General features: G+C 37.4%; 1 protein-coding gene across 2 annotated transcripts in view; it reads left to right on the top strand.

Annotated features, from left to right (window-relative positions):
• The window catches only part of LOC150106226 (gamma-tubulin complex component 6-like), a 909,633-nt gene that overhangs the window by 269,440 nt on the left and 624,192 nt on the right, over positions 1–16,001 (top strand). For both annotated transcript variants that reach the window (XM_090392253.1, XM_090392252.1), the window contains one exon: positions 1,063–1,126. In XM_090392253.1, the coding sequence (XP_090248379.1) occupies positions 1,063–1,126 (64 nt within the window). The remainder of the gene's footprint in view (positions 1–1,062; positions 1,127–16,001) is intronic.

The following is a 16,001-nucleotide window of genomic DNA, read 5'->3' as shown; positions in this document are numbered from 1 at the left end:
AGGTTTTGAGATTTGGTTAGCAACAATGGGATACCAAGTATACACTTGGTGGGGAAACTTTAACAGAAGTAGAGGAGATGAGAGATCTAGGTGTTGATGGTTGACAAGGAACTGAAATTCAGGGGCCACATTACACAAGTTGTGAAGACATCACATCGAATAATGGCAATGATGCGGAGAACCCTGACATGCAGAAATAGAGAGGTTATGATTCCATTGTATAAGGCCTTGATCAGGCCTCATATGGATTATTGTGCACAGATTTGGTCACCAGGTTTTCATGGTGACGAGGATATGTTGGAAAGGGTACAAAGAAGATTCACAAACGTAGTCAGTGGTCTTTGGAATGTCGAGTACAAGGAAAGATTGAGGGAATGTAAGTTGCAGAGCCTTGTGAATAGGAGGAAGGGGGGGATATGATTGAGACATAAACTGATCAGGGAGTTGTTATCAGGTAGGTATTTTTCATAGAATTGGAGAGGGAAGTAGAACAAGAGGCCATTGCTGGAAACTGTATAAGGAGGGTGTGAGTAAAGGAGTGAGAAGCAGGGTCTTTGCATGGAGGGTGGTTGGTGAGTGGAATGCATTGCCTCAGTGTGTTGTGGATGTGGACACATTGAATCAGTTTAAGACGAGGTTGGATGAGCATTGTATGCAATAGTGAGTACCTCCCACGATGAGTCTCTGACTCCATGGAAGTCGGGTGTTGATAATAATAATAAAATACTGAAAAATACTTTATTTGAATATTTCTTCATGGAGATATCATTTATTAATTATGTGAATTCACTACAGTCAGTTCTCATATAGCAGACTTACCCAGTATAATACACTAATGAAAGGTAATAATACCATTTCTATCATTAAAAGAAATTATTGTAGTGAACCGTCTGCCTTAATATTCCAGTATATGTTGTAAATTCTTTAAATAATTTAATAGTCATGTGTTACCCACGTATAAGCCTATCTACAAGAACCTTCTCGCCATAGTGACAGTTAACTGTATTTTATAAGCATGTATTGTTTTTGTCATTATATGAAACTATTCTGTTTTATTTATAGACCCTTGGATTTCAAGTTTTCATCCACTTGTTCAAGCTCTTTTGGGAATTCCATGAAAAAAACTGTAAGTTTGTTAATACAACTTAATATTAATATCAAAAATGACCTCTCACCCAAGTTAACAACTTCGGTAAGAGGTCGCTAGATCTAACGTTTATATATATATAATTTTCATTTTATTTAATTTTAAATTTCTGGTAATCTGTTCATTTTGAAATCATTAAATTGCATTAATGTCAATGAGTTGCACTATGAAAACGATTACTAGTGAATGCGTATTTTTTAGTGGAGGAACTCCTGTGGAAAATCGATGTAAAAAGGAAGACACATGTAACCACAGTAAAGATATTTTAATATTAATAAAATCAAACCAATTTAATATTAATAAAATCAATTTTTGTTTGTGTATTAGAAACCATTTCAGTGTAGAATGCAGTGAAAAATTCAAATAAAACACATTTGAAATTATGTGATATAAACAATGGTTATTACATCGTGCAGTCATAAGAGTGAACCAGGTTGTAAACTATTACACTAATTGGATCTTTAAAAAAATAAATAAAATAATTAACATTCATTTACTAATAACAGTTTCTCAGATTTTTGAGATTTCGGTTGGAGTTTAGGATTTGAGATTTAAGTTTAGGTGATGTAGAAGAACCGCAGAACTCTTTTTAAAGAGAGATATTTGAATTTATACTCTTTTGTGTAGTAAGTTTTCATCATTCCAAAGTATCCCAAGGTTAGCGTTGCTAATTCCATGTTCTCCTAGGCCTGACTTTGACATTTAATTGAATATTTTTAAATTTAATAGACTAATCAATTGAATATATGATTAGTATTCTGAGATACATTTTTCAACTGATTGATCCATTTGCTCAAAAAAGGATAAGTTGTAGGTGCATGACATATGATAGATACCAGGTAGCAATGGTGGAAATATTTGTCTTTAGAAGATAACTAGAGTAGGCTGAATTGGATGAAATATATTTTTGAGTTCAGTTTGTAAATCTGTGGAGTGAATTTGAACGGAAGTTGGAATGGTTTAAAAATTGATGGATTGCATTTGAATGGGTAAGGCATTGGGCATTTAGAAAGGCTATTGCTTGCTAAGAAATCACAGAATCAAGAATTTAACTAATGATCAAAGGATAATTGTGAAGCAGGATAGCACAGCCAAATGGGTTGTATGAGGTTGAAGGTGTGATTGCAGCAGGGCAAGGTGACAGAATGTATAAAGATGAGGGTGAGAAAGGTATGAATGGCAATCAGTCAGGACCAGGGAAATGAGAGTGGTCAGACCAAAGAGAGAGGTATGGTATAGCAGCTAGAGTAGAGATGTTGGTAGAATGGCCTCAAAGCCATGAGAATTATTGTGTTTGTCTACAAATGTAAGAGGGTATTCAAAATAAGAGTCCTGAGTTTGTTGCATTGATTGAGTCAGTTTTCCTAAAGATAATTGATATAAGTGAAACTTGGTTGTATGAGGATGATGTGCTGTCAGGATTAGAAATGGAAGGATATACAATTTTCTGGAAGGATAGGAAGGTGAAAAGAGGATAAGTGAAACTTGGTTGTATGAGGATGATGATGCTGTCAGGAGTAGAAATGGAAGGATATACAATTTTCTGGAAGGATAGGAAGGTGAAAATGGAAGGGGGAAAGTGCTGTTAATGATTGCAGAGGAGTTGTGTCCACAGTGTGGAAGCTGATAGTACATGTTCAGATTGTGAATAAATAGTATATATCAGTTGGATGGCTTGGTGATTAGTTCTCTGGAGCAGGGTTCTCAACCTATTCCAGTGGCATACCACTATATTTAATTCAAGTACCACCAGTGGTATGCGTACCACAGGTTGAGAATCCCTTTTCTGGACGATACCAGCAAGTGGTGTATGATGGAGCAGTGTCTGCTCTAGGGTTCTGTTCTTGGGCCCCCTTCTGTTTAACTTGTTTGTAAATGATATATCATGTTTACTTGACTGGTTATCTTTATGTTTACTGATAATGCAAAGTTGGGAAGAATTATAAGTAAGACTTCTAATGTTAATTCTCTTCAGACAGATTTGAATAGATTTTTGACTTGGACAAAGGAGTGGGTTTGTAGTTTTAATATTAATAAGTGCATTTTGGACTGCATAAATATAAGGCTGTGTACTGTATCAATCATGCTGCACTGCAGGAAGTGGACAAGAGTCAAGATTTGTAAGAGATGGTTGACAGTAGACGGATGTTTAGATGGTATATTGAAAGTGTTGCAAAGGCTGCACATTTTAATGGTGCAATGATAAGACGTTCATTATCATTAGGGATAATGAGGTAGTTGTGCCACTCTATAAAGCACTGGTCAGACCACATTGGACTACTGTGCTCAGATTTGGTCACCTGGTTGTGATGTGGATATTGGAGAGGGCCCAGAGACAAGCAACTAATATCAAGATTCTGAAATGTTGGCTATGGAGAGAAGTTAAAGGAATGTGGATTGCAGAGTTTTGTTGACAGGAGGAAAGATGATATGATAGAGACATTTAAGTTAGTAAAGAGATTTTTATTAGATTAATCCAGAGGAGATTATAAAAAGAGTAGAAGGTCAAGAAGGGAAGAACCAGAGGCCATCCCTTGAAGTATGTAAGAGTGTGGTGAAGAGGAGTGCGAGTAGTAGATTTTTTACATGGAGAATTGTGGATGAATGGAATGCATTACTGGAATTACGCTACTCATGCAGGGAGTGTTAAGAATTTTAAGATTTAGTGTGATGTCAATATGTTGTCATTTGTTGAAAATGCTGTCAATTGAATGAACCTTGCATGATGAATCTGCTGACTCCATTAAGGGTGTAATGAAAATTTTCTTAATATATGGGATTGGAATTTGGTGGAAATCATCTATTCTTATAGAATTTGCAGAGATTGTTAGTGATTTGTGATGCTTGGCTGTAGTGGTGAGAGTGGAAGTTTGCACTGTAGTTGATATTTCTTGCTGAAGAGATATTTGTGATGAACAGATGTTTGCTCTTAATTTGATTATTCTGTATTTTTGGCAAAGATTATGGATAGATGTTGGTATGCAATGTCCTAAAAAAAGTAGTTTCTCACTTGATATTAGAATGTCTAAAAGAAGGTTGACATTCCATGTGATTCTTTTTTAGACTAAATTTTATATTCTGAAATGTAAGTTAATAATTTTTGTAGGAAGCTTTGATAATTATTTAAACTATACATATTTGGTCGTTTTATAATAGAAATACAATTTTATTAATACAGACCAGTTTACAATAAAACATTTATTAAAAACCTACCATTTCGCCAGCAAACTGTCTGGCTTTTTCAAGGCATTACAGAGATATGAAAGCTAGTACATGCAAATTAAAAGGAACATAAAAAACGTTGTAAACCAACTAGTAGCTATGGTTACACGTTTCGCGTGACAGAGATGACGTATTGTTCTTATTCATTATCACGCATGCGTGTTTGTTGTAGACGTGTAATGTGATTACTGGCTAGCTGTAGTTCAGATTGATTGAGAGAGAGGATCAAGTTTTTCCACGAACTGTTTAGAATTACACCCTGATTTTGGTTTCTGCCGGTTATTAGTACTGTTGTGGCTTCCTTAAATACACGATGCCTGTAGTCGTCATCGAGATATGGCATGGAGCTGTTTTGCCAATCTATCGTGTGGTTAGACGTGCAGAAATGATGTGCTAAGCCGGAAGAGATGCTTCTGTTGTGGTTTACATCACCAACATGTTCTTTTTGTCTAATTTCTAAACTTCGTGAAGTTTGTCTGATGTAGGCAAGACCACAGGAGCAGGGAATGTAATATACTCCTGGATATTTGTAGAATGGAACTTTATTTTTTGGAGATCCTAAAACTTGTCTGATGTTGGTTTGAAGACCACTCTGATGTTGTGGGCTCTTAGTATTCTTGCTATTTGATAAGAAATTGACTTGATGAAAGGTATCACTACAGTAGAAATGTGCTGACGGTGGGATTCTTCTTGTCTGGGGTTGTCATTGTACAGATATTTTTTGATGATGTTTTGAAGATATCCATTTTGTGATAATGTGTTGGCTATTAGTGAGAGTTCATTCTGTGTATCCTCCTCTTCTGATATAAACTTTTTGGCTCTATGTTTCAACATGTGGATAATACTCAGTTTGTGTGTCTTGTGATGGTTTGAAGTATAATGAAAATATCTTCCAGTATCTGTGGGCTTTCTGTAAATGGATAATTTGACACTGTTAGGTTGTATTTTTATCAAGATATCTAAAAAATGCAGTTGGTTGTTGTTTTCTACTTCCAGAGTGAATTTTATCTTGCTATGTATTGAGTTGATTTTATCCACAAACGATTTTAGGTTGTCTAAGCTGTCTTGCCATATGATGAATATATCATCCACATATCCCCACCATGTAGATGGTCTTGGAGAGATTGCAGAGAGAATTTTGGGGGCAACAATGAACTCATGGCTGTAGTTCCCTCTATTTGTTTTTGTAATTTGCCATTACAAGTGAATAAATAAATTTCAAATGGTGAACAATATTAGCTGGAAATTCTGGAAATAAATACAGGAATACCTCGATTATTGCGATTCTCGATTTATCGCAGTTTATAATTTGATACCAAAATTCCAATTATTGCGCTCCAAATTCGAATTATCGCGGCTGTGAGATGTAGCCCGCTACATATGCAACCAGTTCGAGTCACGACTCTCCAGGTATCACTTTCTTGTAGCGGTTCGTTTTTATCCGACGCCGCCTGCTCCCCAATAACGATCCGCCTTTGCCTGAAGTAAATGTGGATATTTATTTCTCTTCTTATTTACCCCTACAATGAATGCTAAAAGAAACAAGGATGATATCGAGTCTACAGCTATCAAGAAGAAACGTAGAGTGCTCAGCTTATAAGATAAGTTGCATATGATAAATAAGTATGAAGCAGGCATAACCAAAGCCAAAATTGCAAGAGAGTACGGTCTAAATGAATCAGCTGTTCGCCATATTTTAGACCATGCTGCAAACTGTAAGCAACTAGGACAAAGTGCATTGACCTCGTCTGGGTCCCAAACTACGAGAGACAGAATCCATCTTATGATTGAAATGGGAACGCTATTGTCAGTGTGGATAGAAGATTGTTACCAAAAGAGAATTCCTCTTAGTCAAATGACTATAAAAACAAAAGCATTGAATTTGTTTTAATCTTTAAAAAGAAAACAATTAGAAAGCGAAAATGATTTGGCATCAGTAGTGGAAGAAACTTTCTCTTCAAGTTCATCGTGGTTTGATCGGTTCAAAAAGTGATTGAGCATTCATAGTGTTCGTGTACAAGGTGAAATTGCGAGTGCCGATGAAAAAGCAGCAGCTAGTTTTCTTGGTGAATTGCAACAGATCATTGAAGAAGGAAATTATACCGATGATCAGATATTTAATGCTGATGAAACAGGCTTATTATGAAAAAAAAAATGCCACTAAAACATTTTTAGCAAAAAATGAAAAATCACAGCCTGGCTACAATGGTTTTGAAGGAGCGTGTAACACTTTTACTATATGGCAATGCTTCTGGAGATTACACGATGAAGCCTCTCTTTATTTATCGTTCACAAAATCCTCACCTGCTTAGAAGGTTTAGATAAAAATTTTCTCCCTATTCATGGGAGATTCAATAGCAAGGCTTGGATGACAAAAACTGTTTTTGAGAATTAGTTTAAAAACTGTTTTTGTCTTGAAGCTGAAAGGTACTGCAAGTCATTAAATCTTGATTTTAAAATCTTGTTGATATTAGATAATGCACCTAGTCATCCAACAGCACTGATTGATTTGTGCTAAAATGTCAAAGTTATTTATTTACCACCCAATACCACTTCCATCATCCAGCCAATGGATCAAGGTGTAATCACATCCTTTAAAGGCATATTATCTACGAAGAACTTTTTCACAAGCAATAGAAAAGACTACAGGAGATGAAACTATGACTTTGACAGAATTCTGGAAGGCATTCAATATCAAAAATTGCATTGAGAATGTCAAGGAAGCATTTAGTGAAGTAACGTCTAGCAACCTGACAGCGGCATGGCAAAAGATTATTCCTCATTGTACAAATGATTTTAAAGGATTTGAAAATGAAGTAGCCCGTGTTATCAATGACATAACTATACTTGGCTTTGATCTAGGACCAAAAGAAATTGAAAAAGGTGATGTTCAGGACCTGCTTCAGTCACATGATAAGAAGCTGGATGATGAAGACCTGATTAACCTCGAGAGAGAACGTGCTTACGATGCTCAAATCGATGATAATGATGAACAAATTGATTTGGCACCGAAGGAATCTACCCTCAAAGAAATGGATGAAATGTTTAGAAAATTTTAAAGGAAAAAATCTTGAACGGCGATCCTAATCTCGAGCGATCAATGAAAGTTCGTCAGGAAATTGAAAATTCCATTCGTTGCTACCAAGTTTTATATGAAGAAAAAAGAAAGAAAAAATTCCACCAAATGACTCTACATCAATTTTTATCCAAGAAAGAATAATTGTATGTACTGTATGTACTCCTCATATATAAATAAAGATTAAAGAATAATCTTGTTTTTCTAAATGAACCTTCATTTTTTACTTAACACGTTTAACACGTTTCTTTTTTACTTCATATATAAAATTTAATTAATAGATTTGAAAAATCCTTTGCAGTGATCACCCATTTCACACGCATTATTTATCTCAATTATCGTGGATTCGATTATTGCGGTATTTTTCGCGGCAACAATAACCGCGATAATCAAGGTATTTCTGTATTCAAGATTGTAATTCAAGTGACATTCATGATGAGCGAGCAAGTTGGTATCAAAACTAATAACATGTGTCTTCCTTGGTAGCTAGATTTTGTAAACAATATCAATTGTAACATTTCACATCTTTCCAGTGATGAGTAAAATTAAATTACACTTTGAAAGTCCATGATTAGCTATCATACAGAAAAATTTCTAAGCTCAGTATTCCAATTTCTGAATTAAACGCCCTTTGTAATTTAAAATCAAGGAAATTGACCATGGTACCCACGCTATTTCAGACAATAACATGTTGTGTTAGGGTTATGGACCACAAGATGGCAGCACGTGTCAGTCATCTCTTAATTGGATACTGCTTATAATTAGTGATAATCTTGGCCAGCTATCTCTGATTGGCTGCTGGTTTAGATTGAACTGTCTCCAATAGCTAGATTGAGCTAAAACAGCCTTGCCTACTCCCTATAAAGGAATAGAAAGTATTAGCTGATATGTTAGCTATAAACTGAAAAATAATAAAAAATATTACTGGCAGCATTAATTCTTGACTCTCACCTATGCAAGAGAAATTTTTTTTTTTTTTTAATGTTGAACCTACACGGGAGGTTGGTTGGTCAACCTATAGTACATTAGTACCATATATGGGTGATGGGTTGGGAAAGAAGGTACTTGTCACATTTGATTTGAATGACATATTGTACTCCTTGGGGGACACAGCAAGGGGAAGACTGTTCCATAGTACAGCAGTTGCAGGGATGAAGGAGGAGGAGAAGAAACTTGTTCTGTGGGTTTCAAGGTGCACTGTGAAGGGATGTTGAGCAACAGCTACACGTGTTCCAACGAGCTTAGCACTAAGTGGAGGAATTATTGGTGCTATTTCAGATGAACATTTTTCATGGAAATATTTGTAGAATACACAGAATGTGGAGACCGATCGTCTGTGTGAAGTGAGGGGAGTGAGTTGGTAAGAGATGGGTCATTAATAGGTCTGATTGCTCTCCTCTGTATTGAGTCAAGCATTTTGAAGGAGCTTTTGGGGGTCCTACCCCATATGTGACAACAGTATTTAATGGTTAGGCGGATTTGTGATTTGTATAAGGTTAACCGCTGTTCAGGGGTGAAGTAACGTCTTGAACGAAAGAGAAATCCTAGTTTTTTAGAACTTGAGGATGCAATGGATGTTATGTGTTTATGCCAGGAGAGGTTTGATGTCATGTCAGGGTAATTCCAAGAAGAGAAATTTCAAATTGTCTGGAAATTTGGGTGTTGTCAAAAATAATACTGGGAGAAAATTATTCTTTTTTATGAGATATAAGGCAATACTTGGTTTTATTAGCATTGAAATTGACTAGGTTATCTGAACCCCATTGAAGGATGGCTTGGAGATCAGAATTGAGGGCAGTGGTGGTTGATATTCTGTAGGTTGAGGTGAGTTATGTGGAGTAAGGTTTATCAAAAGAAAGGGAGGTGTGCAGTGCGCTGTCTGCAAAATTGTGTATTGGGCTGGAGGTTAGCTGAAGTAGGTCATTGATGTATAGCAGGAAGAGCGTTGGTGAGAGGATTGAACCTTGTGGAACCCTGGCATTAGTTGAATGGTGAGAGGATAAGGAACCATCTACCACCACACATGGTGCGCATCCAGACAGAAAGCCGACAATCCAACTACAAAGGTCTTGAGATAGACCAAACGATGGCAGCTTGCTTAGTAAGCCCTTGTGCCAGACCGGTCAAACGCCTTTTGAGATATCAAGTGAAACCACTTGAGATTCGCCAAACTTCTCCATGCCATTCGTCCAGAGATGGATGACATATGTGAGCAGATCTCCTGTTTATTGGCAGCAGGGAATCCATACTGGTGGTCATTTATTAGACGGATAGCTTCAAGGTAGTGTAGGAGCGGGAATTGATGATTTTTCCCATTACTTTACAAGTAATGGGAAAAAAATCACCAATACAAGTAATGGGTATAAGCTCTTAAGGAGGATGGGGTTCTTGATTTGAGCCAGTAATGGTATGTTTGGTTTTATTTGTACAGCCTTGGTACATCTTTTGGAAAACTAGGGTTTAGTTAGGGAATGGCAGGTCAGAGTACTGTGGGGAATGTATGTTTCCATGCCAGTGAGGATTACTTTGGTTATAAGTTCGGTGCATGTGTTTGGGTCGGAAGATCGGTAGCAATAGTCCAACCATGTGAATGAGGCATAGAAGTTGCAGAGGCTGTCCCACTTGGCACTGTTATAATGCCAAACTACTCTTGTTTGGGAGTGGCTGTGTATGTGTTGTATGGGGGAGGAGATGAGGCACTATTTTGTGGTCAGAATTGCTTAGTGGACCCTCTACATTCTCTGTGTATTTGGTAGGGTCATTGGTCAGGAAGAGATCTAGGGTATTTGGAGAGTGGTTCAGGTTATCAGGTATTCTTCTTGGCATCTGAACAAGTTGTGTAAGGTCATTAGTGATGGCAAATGTTTCAGCATCTTGCCTGCAAGATCTGTATAGCTGGAGGAGGAAAGCCATTTGGTGTTGTGGACATTAAAATCTCCTAAGATGATAATTTCACTGTTGGGATAGTGGGACTGAAGAAAGTCTATTTTCAAGGAGAGGAAATTAAAGAGCTGTGGTTGTTGGCATTAGGGGAGTGATAGAGACAGCATATGAATTTGACTGAATTGGGGAGAGATATTTTCATCTGAAGAAAGTCAAAGTTAGACGATTCTAGGTTGGCTTCTCTCTGGCAAGGTATGTCGGACCGGATGTATGCACAGATGCTAACCTTGGGTCAAAAGGTGTTAAAGAGTGTGTAGCTTGGAAGATTGAGATGAATAGTGCTGGGGGGGCGGGGGTGAGATTTGAGTTTCTGCCAGAAAGAGCAGGTAGGGTTTAGTAAACTGAAGGTGGTAGTGGACACTATTAAGGTTGGAGTTTAGGCCACGGATGTTGGTGAAGTGGATATGTAAGGTTTTGTGAGTCATGTTTGACCACAGGGGTCTTGCATATTTCCTATGCAGTGTCTGCATACTGGTCTTCATGGTGGCTGCTAGTGGCATCACTTGGTTTATGCACCAATTTAGCTTGTCTGTAGTCAATGTTCCAACTGTAGTCACCATTTTGATGTTTTTCTGCAAGTTGTTTTCGAAGCTGTCATCCTTGTTTTGTTTGTGCAAATGTTAAATCTGGTAGAGCACGAATGCACGATTGGGCACAGGTGTCTTTGAACTTCTTGTTGATCACTGTTATTAGTTTTGATGTGGTTGTCGGCGTGTCGCAAGTCACTTTTACGAGGCATGGAAAGTTTGTTCTTTGAATGACACCGTGGAATATTTTCTTTTAAATTACCAGTTTATATATTCTTGTTGACAGGCTTATACGCTGGTTAAACATGATAACTAATATTTAAGGAATTGACAGCGTATACTAGAAATATAAATTAAATAAACTTTAATGTATACTTTCCGATATTTCGGCAAACGTCACATTGCCATCTTCTTGGGAACTTAATACAAAGGCAAATGCACTCAAGTACTACATAACAGCAAATGAGAACTGAAGCTAGGAAGCTAACGTTTTCCTAAAGTCCTGGTGGTGCCCCCTGGCGGGGGCTATATTGGTGGTTCTTGGCCTTTGGGCTGAAGTTCTTCTGATAATTGTTTCCCAAATTTGGGGCAGTCTCATGCATCCAAATTTGTTGAGGTTTGGCAAGTTCCTAAGGGCTGAGGCTGATTCCATGAATAGTCTTTCATACTTGAACTTGCTGCGGTTTATGACTGTGGCTTTCTTCCATCTTATTCTGTGGCGAGTATCCAGAGCGTGGTCTGCAAGCCCAGAGTGGCTGTACTGGTGAAATCGGATGTAATCCTTGTGTTCTGAGATTCTGATATTTGCTGTCCTGCCTGTTTGGCCAAAGTGAGACAGTTTACAGCTGCAAGGGACCTGGTACACACCAGGTAGGTCTAGGGGAAGTGGTTGGTCTTTAATGGAGCGGATAAGGGATGCCAATTTTCTATGTGGTCTATAACAAGTGGTTAAGTCGTGTTTTCTTAAGATTTTGTTGATTTTTTCAGAGGTGCCTCGGATGTAGGGAATGGTGATGGATTTAGAGTAATCTTTTTTGTGAAGGGGAGGGGGTGGTGGGTTGTGGATAACTGGGTTAAGTATTCTCTGGATTTTTTTTTGGGGGGGGGGGGAGTAGCCATTGGCTGAGAAAGTGTCATGGATGTGATTTAGTTCAGTGGTTAGGGCTTGATCATTTGAAGAGATTATTTTTGTCCTGTTGAATAGTGTCTTAATAACTCCATATTGATGCGAGAGGGGGGTGATGGGATTGTTGGTGAATGTATCTGCCTGTATGGGTGGGTTTTCTATAAACTGAGAAAACCAAGGTTCCATCAGGTTGGCGGGTGACTAGTGTGTCTAGGAAGGGGAGGTTATTGTTTTCCCCTTTTTCTAGGGTGAACTTGATTCTAGGGTGTTGGTTGTTTAAGTGTGTTAGGAAGGAGAGGAGTGAATCCAGGCCATGTGGCCAAATAGCAAACACATCATCAATGTAGCGAAGCCATATGGTAGGTTTTTGTGGGGCTGAGTTTAAGGCTTTCTCTTCAAAAGTCTCCATAAAGAAGTTGGCCAAGGGTGGGGAAAGTGGTGAACCCATGGCTGTCCCCTCTATCTGTTTGTAGAATTTTTCCTGCCAAACGAAATAGCCTGAGTTTATTGTAAACTGAAATAGGGCTGAGATATCGGGAGGAAATTTAGCTTGGATTAGTTCTAGGGTTTCTTTGAGGAGTACATTCGTGAATAGGGAGGAGATATCAAAACTGACCATTATGTCATTGTGTTGCAGTGTAAGGTTTTCTATACTGGCTTTGAAGTTGCTGAGTTTTTTATGTGTGATGGTGTGTTGCCAGTATAGTGTGAGAGCTCTTTGGCTAAATGCTTGGCTAGTTTGTAAGTGGGGGAATCAATGCCATCCACTATGGGACGGTTGAGAAGAATTGTGGAAGAAAAGCTTGGTGAAGAACAAGCTGGATTCAGGCCAAATAGAGGCTGTCAGGATCAGATCTTCACTTTACGACAAATAGTTGAGAAAGCATGGGAATATAACAAAGATCTGTATTTAAGTTTTGTCGATTTGGAAAGGCATATGACAAGGTGCCAAGAGAGAAGCTATTCAGTACACTGCAATTATATGGTGTCAATGGGGCATTATATCAAGCAATACTTAGTCTTTATTTGAGTTGTAAGTCAGCAGTTAGAATTGAAAGTACAGGAAGATGGTTTAATGTTAAATCTGGTGTGAGACAAGGATGTATATTATCCCCTCTGTTATTCATTATCTATATGGATCACATTATGAAGGAAAGTGGTATTAAACATGATATCAAAATTGGAGATGTTAATGTCAGCTCTTTGCTTTATGCGGATGATGTTATACTTCTAAATAAATCCGCTACAAGTCTGCAAGATTCTCTGACTAAATTGAATAACTGTTGTAACAGATATGGTATGAAGGTCAGCAATAAAAAGACAATGAAAATAGGCAGAATTATTGAAAATGTCAACTGTGTTGTGAATGGAGAACCTATGGAACATGTAAAACATTTCAGCCATTTAGGCACGATTTTTACTGAAGATGGTAAATTAAATATAGAAATAGACAACAGAATCAGCAAAGCTGGTATGGTGGGAAGTCAATTGAATAAATTCATATGGAATAAGAGAGAAATTAGTCGATATACTAAATTAGCTGTATACAAGACAGTGTTCAAATCAGTTTTAACTTATTGATCTGAGAGCTGGGTCAGAAATAAAACACTTGACCGAAGACTAGAGGCCACAGATATGAGAGTCCTGAGAAAGATTATAGGCGTGAACAGATGGCATCAATAGCAATATCATACTAAAAACGAGGATATTAGGAAAGAACTTGACATTGTCAGCATCCAGGAATGCATTAGCAGAGCTAATCTCAGGTGGTATGGTCACTTAAACAGAATGGGTGAGGAAAGATTAGCGAAACAAGTGTTCTCTGCCAGGTTGGAAGCAAAACGACCCAGAGGAAGACCAAGATATAGGTGGATTGATACGGTACAAAGTGCCTTAGACGATAGAAATATAAGATCTGATAATGTTGGAGTCTTGACAAGTAACAGACTGATTTGGAGGAAAATTGTAGATAGGAAATTAATGATGTAATTTTTTTCATGTAGTACTATCATATCCTGTACACCCCTTGAGGGTACATGGCAGGAATTTGATGATGATGATGATGATAAAGTAACCTATTCTGAAGATGTTTTAAGAAATAGCATATGTGGAGGGGGGGGGGGTAGCGATATATCTTTAATAAATATCTATTCCTTTATAAATATATAAAGGAATAGATATTTATTAAAGATATATCGCTAATAAATTATCTGATCATCATCATCAAATTCGTGATATCTAACCTCAGGTGATCTATAGGATGTTATGATGGTACTAAATGAAAAAGTTACATTACTAATTTCCAGTCAACAACTTTCCTCCAAATTGATCTGCTATCTTTCAAAATTCCAACATTATCAAATCTTATATTTCTGTCTTCTAAGGCACTTTCTATCGATCCACCTACATCTTAGTCTTCTTCTGGGTCCTTCCAACCTGGAAAAGAACACTTGTTTTGCTAATCATTCCTTTCCCATTCTGTGTAAGTGACCATACCATCTGAAATCATCTTAACTAACGATGTCCTGTTCACCTATTATTAATCTTATGAAATGCACAGATATCCTGTCTAAGAGTTACACTGACATTCACTGAGCATACTCCTTTCCAGATTTGATTCCATCTGTAATACAGGTACGAGATACTAGTCAAAAGTTTTCGTCTTCAAACTAATGAAAATATCACCTCTAAAGATATCTTTCATCCTTCCCAAAACCATCCAATATAGTTATATTCTCTTTGGTTCTTCTTTTTGTCCATCGTTAATTTTCATTATTATTTTTCATTCATAAACATATAAATCTACTCTTTCCACTTGTCCATTTTCCAGTATAATTCCTTTTTGGTGTTAAAATATCATTCGTCACTATTTTTGTTTTGTTTAAATTTATCTCCAGTCCAATTTGACTGGACACATGAGTTATTTCGTATAATATTATTTCTAGATTTTCTGCCAAGAGAACTATATCATTAGCAAAATACAGTTGAATCAGAACCTTTGTTTGAATTTTTACTCTTCAATTTTTCCATTTTAGTTCATGAAAAACTTCCTCTAAGGCAGATGTAGAGAGTTTTGAAGATGTCATCTCCCCTTTTTATTCCCCTGTTTACTGGAAATTTCTCACTTTTCATATGCAATTTAACAGATGTGGCATGTTTGTGTGTGTGTGCAGGGTTAATCAGAAGTCTGCAAAACATTTTAAACATTCACCACTAATAAACCATGCAACAGATAGTTGTGAGTTTTACTCCAAAAGAACAATAGACTCTCCAAATTCGTTTGAGGAAACTGCCCATGTATAGTTGCTGTGGTTTCCTGCTAGGAGGCAATAGTTTTGGAGTTGGTGCTGAGTAAGTATGAGAAGTCATTTGTATTTTACAATGCAAGGACCACATCCATTGTGACAGTGCCACGACGATTTTGAGCAGAATTCCAGAAGGATCCACCTATGCACAACACTATCAAGAGGTGGTATGAGAAATTCAGGGGTCAATGCTGCCTGTTCACCACTCCTCGGCTAGGATGTCCAGGACCAAACGAAGAAAGTGTGGATCATGTTAGAGAAGCCTATGCTCACAGCCCACCTATACCTGCAAGTTTTGGAAGTTGGTGCCTCACAACCAACAGTGTGGTGAATTCTCCATAAGATACTCAAGGTTAAATCCTTCAAGCTTCAGCTGCCAAATCTTTGTCATTAACACAGACTTTCAGTATTAATTACAAAGATGTGCAACGTAATTTCTGCAAGGACTTACAGGAGAGGTTTGAAGTTGACGGGTTCGCAAAGTTGTTGTTCATCTTTAGTGACAAAGCAACTTTTCATGTCTATAGGAAGGTGAATCAGCACAATGTGTGAATCTGAAGAACTGAAAACCCTGTGCCGTTATTGAGCATGTTTGAGACTTGCCAAAGGTGAATGTCTTTTGCACAATTTCAAAGGTGAAGGTGTATGGGCCATT

The sequence above is a fragment of the Typopeltis vanoorti genome, chromosome 5 (genome assembly GCF_054136105.1).
Source record: "Typopeltis vanoorti isolate ZY-2024b chromosome 5, IOZ_Tvanoo_1.0, whole genome shotgun sequence".
NCBI classification, from domain to species: Eukaryota; Metazoa; Arthropoda; class Arachnida; order Uropygi; family Thelyphonidae; genus Typopeltis; species Typopeltis vanoorti.
Note: the sequence above shows the minus strand (reverse complement) of the source record. Positions and strands in the feature narration are given on the sequence as shown.